Raw genomic sequence first — 17,537 nt, 5'->3', positions numbered from 1 at the left:
CCAAAATAATCCTACTAACTTATATTAAAGTGGGCTAAAATTTTGGTTTTCAACTAAAAGAAGCAACACACAAATGACAGTCCACCTACCAACAACAACAAAAAAATCAAATGTTTTATCATGTAGATAATACATAATCCCTTTGCCTTAGTGATTAGCTATACATATAAAATGTTTTATATAAAAAATATATATTAAATTAGATGTATAAAAATTCTAATGTTGTTTGATGATTGTTAATAATATCACATTTTCAACAAAAAATTAAAATACATATAAATGTATAATAGCTTACCAACTCTCCGCATTTCTAGATGGGAGACATCTTTGACTTATTTATTTATTACTCATAAAATAGAATGAAGAGCATTGAGTGGGAAACCACTAATCATAATAATAAAAAGAAAATGTGACGGCTAGCTTGTAATAAATATTAAGAAAAAGTATAGACCATGTCTATAAAAAGGGTTATTATCAAAGCATTTAAACATAAACACAATCTTTAGCCTTGTAAAGGAAGAGAGTGTCTAGCATGGGAAGTCTTGGGGTGTTGAGGCATTGGCCTCAACCTTTGTATGCTTTTGTTTTCTTGTTGGTTGCTACTCGTGTTGTCATTGCTGAGAACCCATATGGTTATGAACCTCAACATTATGATGTTTCTAAGTCACCGCCACCGGTGAAGCAAACATGGCCGCGTCTACCTTTGTATGTCTACAAGTCACCATCACCACCACCTTCGTATTTATACAAGTCTCCACCTCCTCCATCACCCTCCCCACCACCTCCGTATGTTTATAAGTCTCCACCACCCCCATCAGCATCCCCGCCACCTCCATATGTGTACAAGTCTCCACCCCCTCCATCACCGTCCCCACCACCTCCTTATGTGTACAAGTCTCCACCCCCTCCATCACCGTCCCCACCACCTCCTTATGTTTACAAGTCTCCGCCTCCACCATTGCCTTCACCACCACCTCCATATGTGTATAAGTCTCCACCACCACCCTCACCATCACCACCGCCTCCATATGTCTACATGTCTCCCCCACCACCATCACCCTCCCCACCACCTCCATACGTCTACAAGTCTCCTCCTCCGCCATCACCATCCCCACCACCTCCATACGTCTACAAGTCTCCCCCTCCACCGTCTCCTTCCCCACCACCACCTTACGTATACAAGTCCCCACCTCCTCCATCACCATCCCCACCACCTCCTTATGTTTACAAGTCTCCCCCTCCACCGTCTCCATCTCCTCCACCACCGTATGTCTATAAGTCTCCCCCTCCACCATCACCTTCCCCTCCACCACCGTACGTCTATAAGTCTCCTCCACCACCATCACCATCCCCTCTACCACCGTACGTCTACAAGTCTCCCCCTCCACCTTCACATTCCCCACCACCTCCTTACGTTTACAAGTCTCCTCCTCCACCATCACCGTCCCCACCACCTCCATACATCTACAAGTCTCCACCTCCTCCATCACCATCTCCACCACCTTCTTATGTTTACAAGTCTCCCCCTCCACCATCTCCATCCCCACCACCACCGTATGTCTATAAGTCTCCTCCCCCACCATCACCATCACCGCCACCTCCTTACATCTACAAGTCTCCACCTCCTCCATCACCATCCCCACCACCGCCGTATGTATACAAGTCACCACCTCCTCCATCACCATCCCCACCACCACCGTACGTCTATAAGTCTCCACCTCCTCCATCACCATCACCACCACCATCGTATGTCTACAAGTCTCCCCCACCACCCTCACCATCACCACCGCCTCCATACGTTTACAAGTCACCACCTCCACCATCACCATCCCCACCGCCTCCATATGTCTACAAGTCACCCCCTCCACCATCACCATCCCCACCGCCTCCATATGTCTACAAGTCACCCCCTCCACCATCACCATCCCCACCACCTCCATACATTTACAAGTCTCCACCACCGCCATCACAATCACCACCACCGCCATACGTCTATAAGTCTCCCCCTCCACCGTCTTCATCCCCACCACCTCCATATGTGTACAAGTCACCCCCTCCACCATCTCCATCCCCACCACCACCTTACATCTACAAGTCTCCACCTCCTCCATCACCATCCCCACCACCTCCATACGTCTACAAGTCTCCCCCTCCGCCATCCCCATCCCCACCACCACCGTACGTCTATAAGCCTCCACCTCCTCCATCACCATCCCCACCACCACCGTACGTCTACAAGTCTCCCCCACCACCTTCACCGTCCCCACCACCTCCATATGTCTACAAGTCTCCCCCTCCACCATCACCGTCCCCACCACCTCCCTATGTCTATAAGTCTCCTCCCCCGCTATCACCATCACCACCACCACCTTATGTTTACAAGTCTCCACCTCCTCCATCACCATCCCCACCACCACCGTACGTCTACAAGTCTCCCCCTCCACCTTCACCATCCCCACCACCTCCATATATTTATAAATCCCCCCTTCCACCATCACCTTCACCACCACCCCCTAATCTCTACAAGTCTCCTCCCCCACCGTCACCACCTCCTTATATTTACAAATCTCCTCCTCCACCTTCACCATCCCCACCACCTGTCTACAAATACATATTACCAGGTCCATTAGTAAAGTCCCCCTCTCCTCCGGCTTACTATTACAAGTCTCCACCACCACCAAGACATTATTAAAGCATAATGAGACTAGGTTAACTTGTTGCATGTCGTGTTCTTAAACAATTTATTTCTTTGCATCATTCTTGTTCACTTGTATTTGTGATTTGTTAAGGTCCAAACATACCATCACCTTAATTTGTTTATCATCATTTTCTGAAATAGTTATGTAAATGTAATACTTTCTTTCTATCAATGAAAACACATGATTTATAATCTTTAGTTTCCTTCTTATTGCTAAGTATATGCAAACAATATATTAGAATGACATTTCACTCCTTTGGTTATAAAAACATGTTATACTAATTTGGAGACAATAAAAGTGTCATATTTATTTTATATGGTGATAGACTAATCCTGCATTGCTAGCCAACTTGATATAAGTATATTGTTTTTGGTGTTTTTTTTTCATATGCCTTTTGGTTTTGATGATTGTTTTCTTAGGATGCTAGCTACTAAAAAGCATTAGGATGGTGGGCATCGAAGCCCCTCCACAGTGCCACGTCAACGCCACATGAGCACGAGAGGCATCGAAGCCCCAACGTATAATGTCTCGTTGTGGTTAAAGCCCCTAGGGCGCCCATTATATATATATATACACACACACACACATGTATGTAGGTATGTGTGAGAGATGGAGAGAGGGCCCACCATTTACCCATTAGCGCCCGGCATTCAAAGGCCCCTTTCCCCCTTTCGGCGCCCCTCATAAACGCCCCTCTGCGGTGTGCAGTAGGGATGAGCAAAATCGGTACTGATTTGATACCGTCGGTATCAAATCAATACCAAAATTTTGAGTTTCGGTACCGGTACGGGACCGGTATTTCCCGAATTTTTACCTTCAATCCCGGTCCCGTACCAATACCGGTACCGAACCGAATATTTCGATATCGGTACCAAGAATTAGCGATTTTCGGGACTGGTCGGTACTCGGTACCGGTAAGGTCCCGATCTCATCCCTAGTGTGGCATTGAAGCCCCAATAATGCCCCCAATGACGCCCATAGCATCAAGTCTTACAGTTATTTCGAAAAATATACTTAACATGAAAATTATTGTAATATTTGCAATTATCACTTGAAAATTTGGAAGTTGACCAAGTCAGCATCACAGATTTGTCATAATAATAAATTAATATGAAAATTATTGCAATGCTTGAAAAAATAATTCAAAAGCCAAGATAAACAGTCATCAATAATCTTTTAACATTTAAGAAGTTTCAAAGAGTTCTGCAAAGCATGGCTGTTTAACATCAAGATTAAACTACTATACAATCTGATCAATGTACATACATGATACAACACGATTCTCCAGCACACGTGTGAATAACAGTTTTTCACAAGTGAACTTGGTTGGAAACTCGCTAAACACTGAGTTTGGGTCGGAAATCAGATTTCACAAACGGTGCAGTAAACTCATCAGCACAAGCCATCCGTATCCGTTCAGGAGTTGCAGGATTATCAAGAGGAAACCAACCATGGTGCCCCGATTCGGCTCTTGCAGATATTATTGCGTCTTTTATGGCAAAGAACACAGAAGACGCCAGAAAGAATGGCGGCTCACCAACAGCTTTTGATGAATGTATAGCCTTGTCATTCGGTGCATCCTATATTACAATTTTAACAAATATTATTGATGTATTTTCTTGTATGTTTACAAATTGCCATATACTTTTATATATATATATATATACCTTCAATAGAGAAACCTTAAATTTGAAAGGAACATCATTGACTGATGGAATTTTGTAATTTCCAGGACCGGAAGTGAACAAGCAACCTGGTGGGACCCATTTGTGAGCTTTATCGCCCCATTTCAGCTCCTCCAGAGCCACCCAACCCATACCTTGCACAAATGCACCTTCAATCTATAAATGAATATGCAAAAATAACATTATTAAACCGTAGCCAAAATTAGATGATTGAGGAACAGAATTAGCTGAAATGAATACGCACCTGTCCAACATCAATGGCTGGATTGATGGAGAATCCAAGGTCCAAGATGACATCAGCAGCCCTCGTGTGGAAATCCCCGGTCAACGTATCGATTTCCACCTCAGCAAATGCAGCACCGTATGTGAAATACCTGAACGGGTGACCTTTTCCGGTTTTCCAGTCGAAACCTATGTCGGGAACTATGTGAAACCCGTGTGCAGAGAGATCTACTCGCTCGAAGTAGCACGCATTCACCAACTGCAAAATAAATAAATACTATCAGAAAGTGAACCAATGAATACTCTTTTGGTTTAAGATTAAGATTAACTGAGTAAACGAACAAACACAAACACCTAAACCAACGAATTCACTTTTTGGTTTTATTTGTTAAGAAAACATTATGTAAAAAAAATTATAAATATATATAAAGTATAGTCAAAAAAATATTGTAAATGAAATGGACGAACACCAACGGAAGTTTGTACATGCTAATTTGTTGACACTTAACCGAATAGAAGATTGAACGTTGATACTTAAACGAACATATTTTATCGTTGTTGTTTGCTCGTTAGAAAATTTTTTGCAATAAACACACGTTTAGAGAAAAATAAAGAATTATATAAAAATCTTGTAAAAAATATTAAAGCTAAAAGTATATACGCTTATGGTTGTAAATATCAAAAATATGTTCTGTAATTAATGTGATATATTTATATAATAGCAATTATTTTATGTAACTATGATTAATATAATTAAATAAAATATGTTATGTTATGTAAAGAAGATGGTTGTAGTGAAAGTAATGTTTATTACTTGAAGGTGTGAATAATAGAAAGACAACTACATCTATTTATACACAAACAAACCCTAGCTTTCAACCCATAAAAGGCCCATGGGCTTTAACCAACTACATGGGCTAAAACCCTAATTACAACTAAATACAACTAACACTCCTCCTCAAGTTGGAGCATAGATGTTAATCATGCCCAACTTGTTACAAATAAAATCTATATGAGTTTTCCGGAGCGGTTTAGTTAGAATGTCTGCTAGCGGTTTAGTTAGAATGTCTGCTAGCTGAAAATTTGTCTTCACATGAACTGGTTGAATGGATGGAGGATCAGTTTGTGTGCCTACTACTCGATCTCTGATAAGGTGGCAGTCGACCTCAATATGTTTTGTCCTCTCATGAAATACTTGATTCTTGGCTATGTGAATGGCTGATTGACTATCACAGTATAACCGCATCAAGTCATTAGAAACAACCCCGAGTTCTATGAGAAGACGACGTACCCATGTCATCTCTGATGTTACATCTGTCATGGCTCTATACTCTGATTCGGCACTCGACCGGGAAACCGTGTGTTGCTTCTTACTCTTCCATGATACAAGATTTCCTCCAACAAACACACAATATCCGGTGGTAGATCGTCGAGAAATCGGACAACCTGCCCAATCTGCATCTGAGAACCCTGATATCCGACCATCTCCTTCTTCCGTGAAGGCACCCACACGACAATGACCCTGATCAGAGTATAATATACCCAAACCAGGTGAGGTCTTAAGATATCTTAAGACACGAATGGCAACATCCCAGTGACCGGTGTATGGCGCAGCCATAAATTGGCTCATAACACTAACAGTAAAGGAGATATCCGGTCGTGTGACGGTTAAATAATTAAGTTTACCAACCAACCGTCTGTATCGCTCAGGATCTTTCATTGGATCTCCTTCCTTTGGGAGGAGTTTCTTTGTAGGAAGCATTGGGGTATCAACAGGTTTACAACCCAGTAAGCCACATTCAGTCAACATATCAAGGACATACTTTCGTTGGGAGAGAAGTAGTCCTTGTGGAGAGCGAGAAACTTCTATGCCAAGAAAATACCTCAATCGACCTAAGTCGCTGGCCTGAAACTGAGACTGAAGAAACTGCTTGAGTTCGGTGATCCCGACCTCGTCATCACCTGTGATTATAATGTCATCCACATAAACTACGATAATCCTCTTTCCTTTCTGGTGTCTAAAGAAGACAGAGTGATCGTAGGCACTCCGAGTCATCCCAAACTGTCCCATAACACTAGAGAATCGACCAAACCATGCCCTGGGAGACTGTTTAAGACCATATAGAGAACGACGTAGTCTGCAAACTTTTGAGGCCTCCTCCTCAACAACGAACCCTGGTGGCTGCTCCATATATACCTCCTCAAGAACACCATTAAGAAAGGCTTTCTTGACATCAAGCTGGTGGAGCGGCCAATGATTAATGGCAGCAAGAGCAATACAAATACGGACATATGGCATTTTAGCAACTGGCGAGAAGGTTTCATCATAATCAATGTCATATGCCTGAGAATACCCTTTTGCGACCAACCGAGCCTTCAAGCGGTGTAAGGAGCCGTCCGGCTGTAGTTTAACCATAAACACCCAACGACAACCAACAATACGCTTCCCTTTAGGAAGTGTTTCAAGATCCCATGTATGATTGGACTTTAGAGCCCCAATTTCGTCTTCCATAGCCTTTCGCCATCCTGGGTGAGCGAGAGCGCTCGTCACATTTTTGGGAATCGGGTAGGAATCAAGAGTAGTGGTGTACGCATGAGATTCAGGAGATAGGTGGGTGTAGGCAACATAGTCCTGAATTGGGTACCGAGTGTATTTCCGGGGTTCTTTGCGAAAAGAAATAGGTATATCGGGTAATGGTGCACCAGGAGGATCATAAACGGGTGTATCAGAGGTAGCTTCTGGTAAAGGTGTCGGATCGGGTAAGGATGTGTCAGTGAGAGGTGTAGATTGTTCGGATGCAGACGGAGGATTTGAGGGTATTTCGAGGTTGTGGCCTGAATGTGAATCAAGTGTCTCTGATATTTGACCCTTACCTCGCCTAGCATATGTGAAAAGCAGTGGCGGAGGTTCTGTCGGTGGGTCAGAATCAGCAGAGATTGGATCGGTAGAGGGAATCGACACAGGAATGGTAGGGAGGAAGGGAGATGTGGGTATATCGAGGTCGGGAAACGGGTCAGAAACAGGAGTGGAACACTCAGGAAAGTAAGGAGACTCGTGAAAAGTGACATCGGCACTAGTAAAGTATCGGTGAAGTGATGGGCTATAGCATCGATACCCTTTTTGAACCCGTGAGTAACCAAGAAAGACACAACGAATGGCTCGGGGATCAAGTTTGATGGTTTTCGGACGATGGTCATGAACATAGGCGACGCAACCAAATACTTTAGGTGCGAGAGGAAATGGATCATCGTTGGGAAATAGTACAGAAAACGGTGTTTTACCATGAAGAACGGTTGAGGGCATGCGGTTAATCAGATATGTGGCAGTGAGAACGGCATCTCCCCAAAAACGATGAGGAACACGTGATTGGATCATGATTGTGCGAGCAACATCCAATATGTGACGATTTTTGCGTTCGGACACACCATTTTGTTGAGATGTATAAGCACATGATGATTCATGAATAATGCCGTTGGTTTTTAAGTATGAAGAAAAGTCGGTGGAAAAATATTCTTTAGCATTATCAGATCGTAAAGTTTTAATGGTGGTGTTAAATTGGTTTTGAACATAGGCATTAAATTCTCGAAATATGGAAAATACCTCACTACGAGATTTCAACAAATAAACCCAAGTAGTGCGAGAATAGTCGTCAATAAAGGTAATAAAATATTCAAAACCCAACGTAGATTTGATAGGGCAAGGACCCCATACATCAGAATGCAACAGTTCAAAACAAGAACTGACTCGATTGGGCACCCTAGGGGGATAAGGAAGCCTGGTATGTTTACCAAGTTGACACGACTCACAATGAAAATTAAAAGACGAAAGTGGTAAATCTGGTCGCATTTGCCTCTGAACCGCTGTAGAGGGATGACCTAACCGACAGTGAGCCTCCCTGACAGCGGAATCACATAAGTTTGCTACAGGATGTGAAAATGGGGATATACGATAGAGACCTCCTGATTCAAAACCAGTACCAATTACCCGGTTTGTTCCTAGTTCATGAAAAACGCAGTGAGTTGGGTAAAAGGTCACAGAACAGTTGTTTTGTTTGGTAATCTGACTCACTGAACAAAGACGGATAGGAAATTTAGGAACAAATATGATAGAAGACAGTTTTAGGTTTTCCGAGTTACTGATGGATCCTATGCCGAGAACGGGACATGAAGATCCATCGGCAAGACGTACCGGTGCATGGGAAACATTTTGAAGACTAGAAAAAATACCCCGGTTCCCAGTCATGTGATGTGTGGCTCCAGAATCAATCACCCATGATAAGTCAAGGCTAAAAGGTTTACCTGAATGTGCCGAGCTGGTTTGAGGATGAGGCAACTGGGAGGTAAGAAACCGTTGAATAAGATCATGCTCCTCTTTAGTAAATGTATACATGTATTTATTTTCGCCCATAGTGATACACGAAACTGAAAATTGACTGTGAACAGTAACAAGTGCGAGTGGAGGGCGGAAACAGATTCCGGCGTAAACAGTTACTCGTCGTGAACAGTAAATCCCGGCAGCGAACAGTAACTTTCCGGCAGTGAACAGAAATTCCGGCAAACGAACAGTAACTCTTCCGGTAGCGAACAGTAACTCGTCGTGAACAGTAAATCCGGCGTGAACAATGACAGTACTCCGACAGTGGCTGGCTGGACGGGTTTGAAACAAATCCGGAAACCGGTGCTGAGGTTTGTTTCAGATCTGGTGGCTTAGGTGCTTGAACAAACTCGAACACAATAACCGAGACAGATGGAAAAAGGTTGTCGTATCAGAAAACTAACAACACAGGGAGCTTCGGACGGGAAAGATAATAAATCTGGAAAAAATACGGTGACCGGAGAGTGGGTCACGCGCCGTCACGTGGCGGCACGTGGGCGGTAGTGACGACGGCGAGGTGGCGCGTGGGAGTGCGTGGGGAGGCGGTTGGACGTCGGATTTTCAGGGAAGGCAAATCGGAGGGTGGTGAGTACGATGGTGGCGGCGGTGAGTTGTAAAAGTCTGCCGAAAAAAGAATTGTTTCGAACAGCAGCTCAAACAGTGACTTGGAACTTCAAACAGATCTGAACTTGAACAGGTCTTGGAACGGAAGTCGGGACGGGAACCGGGATTCAGGTTTGTACCTAGAGCCTTGGCTCTGATACCATGTAAAGAAGATGGTTGTAGTGAAAGTAATGTTTATTACTTGAAGGTGTGAATAATACAAAGACAACTACATCTATTTATACACAAACAAACTCTAGCTTTCAACCCATAAAAGGCCCATGGGCTTTAACCAACTACATGGGCTAAAACCCTAATTATAACTAAATACAACATGTTATATAAAATACCAAATTACATAAACAATCATAAACAAACATAACATATATAAAATAAAATATGCTTATGTTATATATAAAATACACACACACACACACACATATAAACAATCATAAAAATACATAAATAAAATAATTAATCATCAGAAGATCAGTAGTTTTAAAATTACATAAATAGTCCTTTAGGGGTAGAAAGACCAAACTGTCATTGACTTAACAAAAAAATTTAACTTTAGTTAGTGTAAGGGACCAAAATTGTTACAAGAAACTTACATAAATAATGCCCAACGTAATTATTGAAGATAAAGAACCAAACATGCAAGTAGGTATGAAGATAAAGGACGTTTTCTGTAATTTACTCATGCATAAACTGATGAATTGTGATTGGTGTACCTCCACAAAAGAAGTATGTTTATTCAAAGATGCAACTGGCTCCATTCTTGCTTTAATTTGGTTACAAGCATCCAAAACTGCAGCCCCATACATATCAGAACTAGCAGAAGCTGCTGTTGGAGATGCATTAGGGACCTAATGACAGATCGAGTCGTCAAGAAAAGTATGAAGAGTTCAAGGATGTCGTATATAAAAGTAATATTATTATTAATTACCTTGTCGGTACTCGTCTCAGAAATAAACACTGAACTAAGAGGTATATCAAAGGCGGAAGCAGCAATTTGGGCCACTTTTGTATGTAAACCCTGGCCCATTTCAACACCGCCATGTGTAACCAACACGGTTCCATCTGTATACACTTGAACCAGTGCACCTGCCTGCAGTCAATGAGATAATTAGTTATTTGAGAGTTTAAAAATTTACGCATAAAAGGACCAAAAATGGCATTTTGTCACCTGATTCATGAACTTGGTTGTAAAAGAAATACCAAATTTAGTTGGAATTATAGCAACTCCACGTTTCTTCCATCGTTTATGAAGATTAAAATCTTCAACTTCACTTCTAACTTTCGCAAAGTTGCAGGATTTCTTGAGTTCATCCCACAGCCGATGCAAAGTACAGTCTTGAATTTGTTGACCGTAGTGTAATATTGAGCCTTCATTTATAAAATTAATTTCCTAAAACAGCATCATACTTTTTAGTAACAATAAATAATAATAACATATATTGCTTTGAGTTCTAATACATACTCTGATTTCTTCTGGGCTTTTGTTAACTTCCATGGCTATTCTTTGGATCCAATTCTCCGTTATAAGCATGCCTTGGGGCCCACCGAACCCTCTGAAGGCCGTATTACTAGGATAATTAGTGAAACAAACGTTTCCGTTAATTCTAACATTTGGAATCTCATAGACGTTTTCTGAATGGTACATTGCACGTTCAAGTATCGCTAAAGATAGATCAAGTGAATTCCCTGCATTGTTATAGACTTCAAGATCTAATGCAAGCACCTTCCCTTCATTCGTGAACCCGACCTAATTTATTATTTTGTCACCCGTTTAGTCAAATCATAACTTTGACCAGTCAATATAGAATCTAAGTTTTGAAACTATACCTTATATTTTCCAAGAAAGCTGTGTCGCTGACCTGTTACTTGCATATCTACATCTCTATCTAATGTAAGTTTAACGGGACGATTTAACATGTATGCTGGTACAGAAGCAACCGCAGCAAAGAAAGCTGAGCGGGTCTCTTTCCCGCCAAATCCACCACCAATTCGTTTCACTTTGCAAACCACTTTTGACATTGGAAGACCGAGCACGTGGGCCACATACTTTTGGTGCTTTTGTGGTGCCTAAATACAAGTAAAAACATATTAGAATCAATTGTTGTAAAACATATTAAAGCAAATGCATACCTGAGTTGATGAAATCATGTGAACCTCATGACCACCATCCATGGTCCAAACAAAGGTACTCTGAGGCTCCAAATAGAAGTGTTCTTGACCACCAATATGGACCTCACCCTCAATAATGCTATGGCATTGGTTTGACTGAAAACAGAGGTCAACTGACCCTTTAGCTAAACACCTATGAGAATTTGGATGGAAACTTTTGAGCTTGACTGCTTCCTCTATTGATAATACAGCTGGCAGATCTTCATACTCGATAACCACTTTTCTAGCTGCAAGTTTTGCGTTTTCGTGAGTGTCGGCTACAACTACTCCTATAACCTGCATAAATTTGGGTGTAAAGAGTTACCAAGGTCACCTAGGATGTAATCAAATTTCAAAATAGAGAAAATTGTACAAATAGTTTTTAACGTTTGTGAGAGGGTTGCACGTTTAGTCCCCACCGTTAAATCCAGATAGTTTTTAACAGGAAAGTGATGTCTTGAGAGGGTAATTGGGTTTTTCGGTTTTTCCAAATTTTAAACCCTTATAAAAAAAACTCTTTAAAACTCCAGAACTACAAATGTCAACTTGAAAAGACACAATTACCCTCGCATGAAATGCACATGACATTAATTTTACTGATATGACCCAACCACCCACCATGATGATCCATAGAAGCTGCAACCCATATTTCCTATTTTCACGTTTGTTTTTCACTTGTTATTATGACTAGTAGTTTTTTCCAATTCCTCAACTTATCCATGATCCCACATTCACTCAAACCCTCACCTCCATATATGTTTTCCTATATGCATTTGTAAGCCTATTTAAAGGCCGGTTCCGTTTAAATGAAACACAGAAAATTGAAGTGCATGTTCTTATTTTTATTATTGCATATTAAATCATTGAGAGATCGCCGATCTCGAATCCGGCTTGCATCATTCACCCTCTAGTAAATGCTTGGGCTAAGTTTGTAACTTTAAAATTTTGGGGACCAAACTTGCAATTTGGTCAAAACACAGGGACCATTTGTGCAGCTATCTCTTCAAAATATATAAAACATTAAAAGCTCAACTGTTTTATAAAAAATTAGCATATGCTTGTAAAAACATAGTTTAATCATATTTAACAACACAGCAATTTCTGGAATTATGTACCTGGCCAACACAAGTGACAATCTCAGAAGCAAAAACTTCCTCATCTTCAACAACCGGGCCAGTAAAATTATCGCCCGGGATATCTTTAGCAAAAAAGATGCCAGCAAAGCCAGGTGATGACCTGGCACCCGAATCATCAATCGAAAGTAATCGAGCATGAGGCTTTTTACTCAATATCAACGCAGCATGTAAACCGCCAGGTGGCATTGGGGTGTCATCTGTATACTCAGCCTCTCCGGTTACCTGAAGTCTTGCTGACATATGAACCTCAGGGGACCCCACAGAAGTCCCCTGCTTTGTAATTGCATAATCTTGACTACCCATTACCGACGGGCGGGTAAACGACTCCACAGCTGATAAATGTGATACAGGTACAGATTCATTAAACGAATCTTGACCGTCCATTTGATGAGACACCCACAAAAAGAACTTGAAAAAGAAGCTTAAAGTTAAAGACTTTCGAAACTCCACCATGCCACCTGGCGCATCTTCTGAAATCACAACATCCTGCTTCAAGATTTCTAAAGAGTTCTTCAAAAGCTCCTTATTCCATGTTTTCCCAATCAAATAATCATTCGTTTTTAAAACCAATAACGAAACAGGAGCAACACCACCATACACAACACATGCATCAGAAACAATCCAATTTTTCTCCTTTTTTTCAAGAAAAACACGCATTCCACTATTCACAAGTGCAATATCATCATCCCGTCTATGAGCCTGTTTAAACTCTTTAACATACTCAAACTCACGAGTCCACGGAAGAAAAACCGATAACAGAATCTCATCATTCCTCATATCCACTTTTCGATAACCCAAAAAGAAATTTGCTGCCAAAACGGTTCTAATGGTTCCTTTACAATCAACAACTTTAAATTCTGCTCTCGATGCCATCCAGAGTGGATTCAAGTCTGAAATTGGGCTCGCGGTGCATATATTCCCACCAACCGATGCAACGTTTCTAATTTGAGTACCCGCAAACCATTTTATTTGTTCAATAATAGCCTTACAAGATGATGTTTCGTGAGCCGGACGTTGTTCAACAACTTGTTTCAAAAACTTTTGAAGCTTGGAGAGGCGTACACCAGCACCGATCTCAATTCCATCGTGGTCAACGGTCAAAGTATTAAGTTCAGGTACATGGGTAACAGATATGAAAACCGGGTAGTGAAGTTTCTTTAACCTGGTTTCAATTCCTAATTCCGTGTTGCCTACGACTAACTTTGCATCGGGATATTTTGATTTTAACTCCAATATGTGTCTTAACAGTAACGGTCTATACCACTTGATCCCGCCAAATCCGTTTAAACTTAAATAGCTTGATTTCCTCATTAAAAGCTGAGGTGGAAATATGATTTCTTTGTTTGTATATGAACTTCCATCAATTTCATTATAAGAAACAGGTTTATATCCATGTTCAACAGGTTCTTTATCGGGCCCACAAGAACAGGGTTTGCCAGTTGAAGGACAAATAAACTCACCATTGCTAGATTCTTGTACTGCAACAGAACCTGAACCACTTGTGTATAACAGATCATTGCTTTTTGCAAAGACACGAAATGCATCGAGGATTGGTCTATAACCGGTGCACCGACATAAATTTCCTGCAAGGCTTTCTTCAATTTGCTCTTCAGTAGGTGGGGTTTTATTAGACCTTAATAATGCATACATAGACATGATAAATCCAGGTGTACAAAATCCACATTGTGACCCGTGACGGCTTGCTAATGATTCCTGCATATATTTCATTATCCTATTATGATCATGTTATAAATAAGTTGAAAATGGAGGTGGGACCCACAGCACGAGAATAAAGAAAATGTACCTGAACCGGATGCAAGCCGAATTTTCGATTGCCTACACCCTCAACTGTGATTACATGCATTCCTTCAACAGAATATAGTGGAGCCAAGCAAGCATTAACTGCTTGGTGCCTGATAAAAAAAAGGAATAATATGACTATTGAAACAAGAAAACAAACCAAAAAAGGACACATGTCTAACACGATTAAACATGAACAGTTTAATAACACAACTGGCACGACATGTTTACCCCGCTCTTTGACATGACCATATGACTAACTAAACACGATTAAGCAATAATATAACAATTAACACGATAAATTAAAATTTACCAAAATTAAAACCATATTTAATCACCATAATGCTACAAAGACAACGCCATTTTGATAAACGGGTCAAAAATGCGCAGTGTCAACCTATTAACCTAACAGGTTGAATCCGTTTCGCCACGTTTTTAATCGTGTCATTAGCATAAAGACGCGTTCTTTACCAGAACTCGTTTACCACAAATACTGATTTATTTAACTTTGCGTCGAGTCATTTTCAGTGTTAACAGGTTGTGTAATAAACTGCCTAACCCTAGCTAAATCCTCAAAACTTTGTCACAAAACACACACACACGCATAAATATATATGCATAAAGATAGAAACTCACACGCATTTCTTGGAAGTTTGATCAAAGTAAGACACCATAACAGTGCACGCCCCACAACCGCCTTCGCCACAACCTAACTTAGTTCCTGTTAAACCTACATCTGTATCGCCACAATCATGACACGAAAGGAGTCAGATCATTTAGTAGCAAAACTTATCACATATTTACACAAACTGGGGACAAACTTATAAAAAAAACCTAATTTAGTGCCAACATATCAAGCAAATAAGCATCCAATTAGAAGTAAACATATACCTACCACTAACATCAATTTCAAACAACAAACCTAATACTGTCTCTAGGCCTGGCAATTGTGACCCGTATAACTTACTTTGGGTCATAACGGGTCATAGATATAACCTTTTGGATTAATTCGAGTTTAAAAGAAATGCTTAATGAGTTAATGAGTTTAAATGGTCCACACTAGAAAAAAGAAAAAGTTGGAACAGGTCCAAATGGGTCAAGAGAAAAATGGGAATGGGTCAGATTATGGTTTGGTTGAAACCGGTTCGGTTTGGTCAACAAAAGTCAAAATCGGCTTAAGATCGGTTTCGGTTCGGGTTGAAACCGGTTTCTTGACCAGGTTACATACAATCGATTTCAGTTCAGGTTTTGATCGGTTTCGGTTTGGTTAACCGGTTTGGAACCGGTTTTGGTGGCGAAAAGCCGAAAACTACAAACCGGTTCCGAACCTACGGTTGCAATCGATTCCAAACCGGTTTCTACATAATCGGTTTTAAACCGGTTCGGTGTCGGTCCGATTTTCAGGTCGGTTCGGTTAACCGGTTATATTTGCCCACCTCTAGGTCAGAATGGGTTGAGATAAAAAAACCCCTCAAAAAAAATTCAAAAAAAATAATAAAGATAATCATACCTCAAAATATAAATCAAAAACAAAAACAGTAAAAGAACTAAAATGTTTCCTCCATTGTCCTCGTTCAAAAAAAAATCGACCCAAAACCCGTTCCGACCAAAACCAAAACAACTTTTTTTATTTGACATGTTCTGACCCTAACCCATTCCGACCCTAACCCGTTCCGACCCGACCCAGACCAAAACAACCTTTTTTTATATGACCTGTTCCGACCCATGACCTGTTTCAACCCGACCCGACCCATTTGCCACCCACCCTTAACTGTCTCCAACAAATTATGAATATTTGGGGAGAGCAATACCAAATTGTTAACCGAAAACCGACGAAACCGAACCGAAAAAACCAAAAACCGAATTAACCGAACCGCACCGAACTCTTCATTTTTTTCATACTCAAGCCTTTTTTCCTCTATTTCAAGTATTATATGTATTAATTGCTTAGTACTATCATTTTCATGTATTTATATCTCCATTTCATGTACTAATATCTCAATTTCATATATTTATACCTTCATTTCATGTAATTATACCTACATTTCATGTATTTAAGCATTCATTTCATGTATTTTTAAGCAAAATTTTAGCCCAAGTTTAATACTGGTTATTAACCAAAATTAACCGAACCAAACCGATAACCGATCGGTTCGTTCGGTTTATGCTAATAATCGAGCCGAACCGAACCGTGCACACCCCTAAACTGAATATGAAACACCGATTACAAATCTCAGGAACTAAAACTAGAAACAGATTCATAACTTTGATCTCAACATAACCAGATCACTAAATACAGATAAGATACCACAAAACTCATGAATCAGAATCAGAATCAGAATCAGAATCCAAATAATAATAATAATAATAATAATAATAATAAAAGTCATAATTCTATTGTTTAGTAGCGAAACTAATCACGTATCCAAACAAAACCTAATTAAGTCAAGCAAAATGAATATTATCAACTATCATCAACAACAAACCTGTATATATTGTTTATAGTTATATACCTCTTAGATACTCGAGCAGTGTTAGGTGAGCTAGACCGTCAGGTAGAACGTTACAGACTCCGTTAACGTACAAAACAGCTTCATCGGTCTTCAGTGATCCCATAATATGTGACTGATTTTGATGATAGGTTGAATACTGAACACTGGTTTTATGGGATCTATGGCGGTTTTGGATGGTGGTTATATTATATTATTATTATTATTATTAATTATTATTGTTGTTGTTATTATCAGTGGGCCCCTCGAGTTTATACTTTATGTGATTTTTGTTATATGTAACTCGGTTGAGTGTCGTAACTAACTAACTAACTTCAAACATGTTGGCATAAAGGTTATAT

The 17,537-nt window shown here is 40.5% G+C and overlaps 1 protein-coding gene across 1 annotated transcript; it reads right to left on the bottom strand.

Moving 5' to 3' along the window:
• Positions 1 to 3,856: 3,856 nt before the first annotated feature.
• LOC143572912 (xanthine dehydrogenase 1-like) lies at positions 3,857 to 17,284 on the bottom strand. Its single transcript, XM_077057938.1, has 13 exons — positions 17,200 to 17,284; positions 15,323 to 15,422; positions 14,691 to 14,799; positions 12,866 to 14,599; positions 11,733 to 12,047; positions 11,430 to 11,669; positions 11,065 to 11,349; positions 10,771 to 10,992; positions 10,531 to 10,692; positions 10,316 to 10,450; positions 4,629 to 4,865; positions 4,367 to 4,540; positions 3,857 to 4,279 (listed from the first exon to the last, which is right to left on the bottom strand). The coding sequence occupies exons 2-13, from the start codon at positions 15,358 to 15,360 to the stop codon at positions 4,037 to 4,039; spliced, it is 3,894 nt and encodes a 1,297-aa protein (XP_076914053.1). The 5' UTR covers positions 15,361 to 15,422; positions 17,200 to 17,284; the 3' UTR covers positions 3,857 to 4,036.
• Between the last annotated feature and the right edge of the window lie 253 nt (positions 17,285 to 17,537).

The sequence above is a fragment of the Bidens hawaiensis genome, unplaced genomic scaffold (genome assembly GCF_021521415.1).
Source record: "Bidens hawaiensis isolate Kalapana, Puna unplaced genomic scaffold, B.hawaiensis_p1.1 tig00026173_1, whole genome shotgun sequence".
Taxonomy (NCBI): domain Eukaryota; kingdom Viridiplantae; phylum Streptophyta; class Magnoliopsida; order Asterales; family Asteraceae; genus Bidens; species Bidens hawaiensis.
Note: the sequence above shows the minus strand (reverse complement) of the source record. Positions and strands in the feature narration are given on the sequence as shown.

Coding starts and splice junctions, on each gene's coding strand:
- LOC143572912 (XM_077057938.1), bottom strand. CDS start 15,360: ATGGTGTCTTACTTTGATCAAACTTCCAAGAAATGCGT. Junction 14,600..14,690: donor TCGGCTTGCATCCGGTTCAG/GTACATTTTCTT, acceptor AAATATATGCAG/GAATCATTAGCAAGCCGTCA. Junction 4,541..4,628: donor CAGCCATTGATGTTGGACAG/GTGCGTATTCAT, acceptor ATTCATTTATAG/ATTGAAGGTGCATTTGTGCA.